The sequence below is a fragment of the Ursus maritimus genome, unplaced genomic scaffold (assembly GCF_017311325.1).
Source record: "Ursus maritimus isolate PB19 unplaced genomic scaffold, ASM1731132v1 scaffold_9, whole genome shotgun sequence".
Lineage (NCBI taxonomy): Eukaryota > Metazoa > Chordata > Mammalia > Carnivora > Ursidae > Ursus > Ursus maritimus.
The window spans coordinates 19020074-19026073 of NW_024427107.1; the positions used below are offsets into that span (position 1 = coordinate 19020074).

General features: G+C 37.9%; 1 protein-coding gene across 1 annotated transcript in view; it reads left to right on the forward strand.

The window, feature by feature from the left end:
* The window catches only part of PREX2 (phosphatidylinositol-3,4,5-trisphosphate dependent Rac exchange factor 2), a 272900-nt gene extending 267331 nt beyond the window's left edge, over nt 1-5569 (forward strand). The window contains exon 40 of the mRNA XM_040625832.1: nt 2084-5569. Coding sequence (XP_040481766.1) covers nt 2084-2129 — 46 coding nt within the window. The 3' untranslated portion in view covers nt 2130-5569. The remainder of the gene's footprint in view (nt 1-2083) is intronic.
* Nucleotides 5570-6000: the final 431 nt, after the last annotated feature.

Genomic DNA, 6000 nt, shown 5'->3' on the forward strand with positions numbered 1-6000 from the left:
AGCCAGGAACAAACCTTTCCATGCAGGGGCACTGGTGTACATGAGTGGAATGAGAATATGACAAGGCTCCTAAAATGTTGGGCAAAACAAGACATCCCATTACATCACAGTTCCTCTGCCAGAAAAACAAATGCCTCAGCTCAGGGTAAAAGTCCAACTCTTTAACTATTACATTTTGCTTCCCAACTTCATCTGCCTGTTCTAAATTCCCCAAGCCGCACAATTTCCATTATAAATGTGTCTGAACTCAAATAACCCTGAGTCACTTCCAAGAAGCCTCACCGAAGCTGAATCTGCCCAGCTCTGCAGTACCCAGAGCTATTATTACATTAGGTGATCATAGGGAGTAGCCTTTTTGCCAATTTGCAAGGCAGACATTTCAAAGACTCGTCTACCCAGTGGCATTAGCTCCATTATGTGGAAACGTGCAGTGCAAGGTAATGGAATGTCATGGCGCAGCCCAGATCTCACGGGGTAGGACGCTCGCTACCCAGCTTACTGTTTCTGTTCTACCTGAGTAAGGCCACTGCCTTTCCATTCATTAGGCAGCGCTGTCAGGGAAATGAAAGGATAGAAATTAAAGAGGAAAAGAATTTTCCGTTCATTCTATTATTCCAGCACTGGGAATGCATTTTGAAGCAACACCATGTTTTTTCAACTGCAAAAGCAGCTTTGTACTCTATCGGCTCAATTTAATGTATTCTTTTCTCCAGGAAGGATGAAATAGGCTCTTCTGATGTGAGATGTCCTTATTTCAGTATTCATTTTCTTCCATGGAGATGACATGTAGAGCATTAAGCACCTTTCAGCCTTGAAATACATTTTGCAAATCTCCCAAGGCAGTAACTTTTTTCTGTGTGTTTCCAGACTAGGAGAGTTTATTTTGTAAACTAGGTTTCTAACTCAATAGTCGCACTACTTCAGCCTTTTCCCCCTTTGAGTTAGAATTAGCATGGGATTAAATGTGGAAGGGAGAGGAAACATAATTTGCTGAGTTTGTCAACAAGTCATGTAAACTTTGTCCATAAAACTTAATCTGTAAAAGAGAATCACCGCAGCAACCCCTGAGTTTGGAGTACTTTTTAAAAGGAGCAAAGCTGACACCTGTACTTAATATGTTTAGATCACAGACGAAGCTCTGAAGTAGGGCCAGCATGGCCACGAACTATAGGACTGGGCGTGTCTGTAGTCCGACACCTGGCTGGCTTAGTCAGTGATCTTTGCTCCGCCTGTGCCTTCAATAATGGCTTTGCCCTGTCTGGTCACTGGCTGTCTTGCAGCTATTATGTTGCCCTTAATTTCATTCTGGAGCTGGGATATAACCATTCAGGAGAATGTGGAGCTCTGGAACTTATACAATCCTAGTCCAGACCCCGGCCTCTTGCCTTCATGCTGAATGACCTCCGACACCTGGATCTGGGATGTGCCCAAGAGAGGGCACTTCCAGGCATCTCCGCCAGTTCAAGTAGATGCCTTGACCCACTTGAATCTCCACCTGATTCTGCTGACAGGTGAGAGGACGGATGGGCAGAGCCAGGCAGATATTCCTCAGGAAACACCAGATAATCGTGCCTGGGAGAGTCAGGCCTCGGGACTCCTCCACAGCAGCCCTATTCATAACTGCACCGAAAAGATGGTTCAAAATGAAGCGACTTTCGAGAACAGGTCAGAAAATCAGCAGACCCTTCTGAGCAGGTGCTGTTTTGCTACAAACTAATAACGATAGACAAGATGTTAATTATCATAATAATATCATCTCCTAGAATTCAGAGAATCGATTTTGCTGCCAGCAAGGTGAGCAGTCGGGCTTGGCAGCCCAGAGCAGAAGCAGCTGGTGAGGAAAAGGCCACACACTGCTCCATCGCTAGTTATCTAGAGCTGCAAAGAGACATTGGTGTTTCCTGAATAATAGAACCAAAGTTTTGGAGTTTGCTAATTCATATGTGATTTTTAGTAAAATAGGCAATATGATCATGACTTCTGAGCCCAGGAATTACTGTCAATATCCTTTTCCTACCGGTGAAAACATCTCAGGTAACGGCAATATGCCAGCCCGTGTCACACTCTTCTGTGCCTTTTCTAGGCTCTACAAGCTATGCGAGCCACCTCCCCCCGTGGGAGAAGAATGAAGAGAATCTCCAAGGAACCAGGCTAGCAGAAGCTTCTGCTCACCAGACAGAGGACATGCTGGCTACACATTCTCCATTCAAGATAAAGAAATGAATTTTTTTCCTCTAAATCCTTCACCATGGAGTAACTAACCAGTGTTCAGCTCATACTTGGGTATTTGTGCCGGCCACGGATCAGAGGTCATCCGGACAAGTCGAAGCGTCACCAACTCAGCTGTGTGTGTATTGACACTCACTGTTTATTTTTAGGGTAAAATTCATCCCTGGAATTTATTTTTAAAAAATCAGAGATAAAAAATGAACTGTTGTGGCTCCTCTCCCATTTATTAAGATTATTTCATTGTGTTTGTTTTCATCTTCTCTAAATGAGATCATGGATATTTCCACTTGAAGAGGTCTTTCACTGAGGAAACACGGACACGCTTTCCCAATCCTCACACAGAAATGTTACAGACAGTGGAGGCTGGGTGCTGTCATAGGGATTGAGTCTCTCACCTGCATCAGAGAAAGTAGTTCATGTGTGAGGGGCAAAGAGCATGTGCTCTACTCTTTCTCCTAAGGATTTATTTCTCAGTCAAAGAGAAGAGAGCCGATGCAGGCTTCTACCAAGACTTTCTTCCAGCCTCTTCTAGGTATCCTATCGTGGACAGTTCCAGCAGCCTGGTGCTGTCACTGGTCTCAGAATGGCATGGCTTCTCTGGGCCGTGTGCACTGTGCCACAGGTGGCCAGGGGTGGGGAGTGGTGGAGACCAGAGAGGTGTATGAGGGGAGAGGAGAGTAAAGGAGGAAACTCAAGCCCATTTAAAAGTTCAACCTTGAACTTAGAAAGATACCTAAAATTCTTACTTTTATGAAGGCTTTCATATGAGATCTGAGATTCGTAATAGAATATACCGTGCTGAGAATTTCTCTATCAAGGTGTGTGTATAACATATGAAAATAAAGCTTTATTTGTTGAATTTACAAGGCCTGTTAGAGACCTTGATAATGTATGGAAGCGCAAGGTGTATTCTATTTTCATTCTAAAGTATGGGTAATGTTTATCATCTCTATGTTGATAAAATAACATTGTTTTTTAGCATAATGAATACAGTCAAATTGATTTTTGAGTCTATAGTTTTCAAAGCAATTAAAATGCCCTTACTGTGATTGTGATAATTATATGGATTTAGACTAATTTAGTATGCGAAATGCTTTTCATAACTAAAGTATATACAGACCGTTATTAAATTTTTAATTTATGAAATTTGATAATGATTTTTCAAATGATCATTAAAAACCTTCACCACTAGCAGTTGTGTGTTGAATAACAAAAATCCTGTGTTACATATGTATGAGGTATTCATATACTGGTCAAGCTGATAAAAATTGTTCTTTGGCACAGAAGCCCTGAAGATTTTTGCATTAAGTCCATATATATAATGAGAAGTAAAGAAACAAACTCCAAAATTTTCAAAGGAAAAGTTGAACACTTTGAATTTAATGAAGATATAACCTTAACACAAATCTTAAGTATATCTTAACTTCTAGGGATTTAAAAATTCTTGATATTATTAACAACTGATCCTGAAGGTCAATGACATTAGTATTTTGTGATTTTCCTGTACTGAACAACTGATGACATTCAGTGCCGGCTAATGAGGGAGCAAAACTGATCCACTAGCAAGTATTTTTCATAATGGCATTACTGTTTTCTAATCACCATCCTGGAAGCCTTAATTCTCATTAGAAGAATGAAGGGGTCACTTAAACACTTCAGTCAAACTTTGCTATGTTTCATGGGGGAAAGTATCTGCTATTATGGTATGTATAAATTAGCATATTTTTAAGGATCTAATCTCTATATAGTAGGATGTGGTTAATATTTGAAGGGGTAAATGTGCCATCTATCAGAGTGCTTGGTACCTATTAAATGCTCAAAAGTTACTGATGATTTATATTATCATCAGTCACTGTCATTTTTTTATTAAAATAAAAATTGTAGCTAACATGTAAGTAATTACTATGTGCCAAGAAATACTTCCAAGCGCCTTACCCCTATTTTGTTGTTATTGCTTCACGAATCCTCACAATGATTTGCGGTGGTACTCTCTTCATCACCGCCATTTCACAGTTGAGGAACTGAAGCAAAGAGGAACCCAGTGATTCTCCCAAGTCAGTCACAGGACTGAGAAGTGGTAGAAGCCGAATTTAAACCCAGGAAGTCTGCCTTCTTAATACACTATGCTGCTTCTCCTTATTAATAGGAGAGCTGTTGTAATATTCCCAATTATTTGTCAGTACAGCTGGAGTTATGTCACATGTGTTGCCATTAAATTATGCACTTGATATTGAGGAAAAAAGTGAATGGAAACGTGTAAAATGTCTTTACTATGTGAAAATCATAGGATTTCTTAGACATTTTACCATTCTAGATAACACACTTTGAGGCAATGCAGTGCTATTGCAATCTGAAGAAAATAGATTCCTCATCATTGAAGATAACAGTTTAGATATGTTTTGAAATTCAGAAAAAGTATATCCTATAAAATTTGACTGTGATTCCAGAACAGTAGTAACAATAAAAAAATGTCCAATGAATGAATGAATAAAAACAATTTTTGAATACCATAATGTACCTCCATGCGACATTGAACATTTAACCGGCCTTGAGTCTTTAGAATGGGTTTACCTAAATGTTCACATACTCCTCTATAACTCCTTTAAACATTGCTAAAGTCTACCAGCAGTTCTTCCACATTCTGCATTTGGACATTTGCCTCTCTTCCCCTAAAAGGGAAGGTCATGCATAGAAATTTTGGTTCTTAACATGGGATCTAACCCAAAAAGAATTGCTAACCAGTAATCCATTGTCAATACATCTTAAATATTCCATCATATCTTATAAAGTTATCTAATATTGAATATTACAAAGCTTAATATAGTATTAACAGAATGAGCAATTTGGAGAGACTAGAATTCTATATCTATTTCCATTACTGTTTAACAAGAAAGAAAAAAAAAACAAAGAAACAAAGAATTTCTATATGAGTTTTACTTATATTGGATATATAAAGTTGAATTTAGAAGGTGAGCTTTATTTTATGAACCAATATCCTAATCTTAGAAGTCTCACTCTATTCTCTGTCTCTTTAAATCACATTCTTTCAGTGACTAAGATTCCCTGTGCATTCAATGGTCACTTTTCTTGCAGCAACAATGTTTAATTTAAACATTAAATTAATTTTAAACATTAAATTAATTTCTTATGATATTATAATATATGTGATATTGTAATGATACTGGCTCTGACTCTATTGATTTAAATTTTGTTTTAGTTAACTAGGTTCAGTATGAAATGAAATTATCCTTGGCACTAACTATAACAGCCAAGACAATGAATAGGTTAAAAAAAAAATCCCAAGGGGCATATTGACTAATTTAAGAAAAGAAACTATTTTGGGGGCACCTGGCTGGCTCAGCTGGTAAAGTATGTGACTCTTGATCTTGGGATTGTGAGTTCAAACCCCATGTTGGGTGTAGAGATTACTTAAAAAATAAAATCTTAAAAAAAAGAAAGAAAAACTATTTTCAACCTTCTGTGCACATGCAATTTTTAGGAAAAAAAAAATATTTAGGGATGTGGAAGCATTTAGTGGAGAGTTAGCCACTCTATGTATTTGAAAATAATGCATTTGTATTTAAAGTACTGAAGTATTCCTTGATTAGTTCATATAGATCTCTTCCTATGTAACATGACTTAGGACAGATGACAAGGGCATATTTTTATTCACTTGTAGTTTTTAAAAAACATTGAAGTTTAAAATAAATAACCTTACTTTAAGTCATTTTACTTTACATTTTACTTTCAGGGTTATTTTTAGATTTTCTT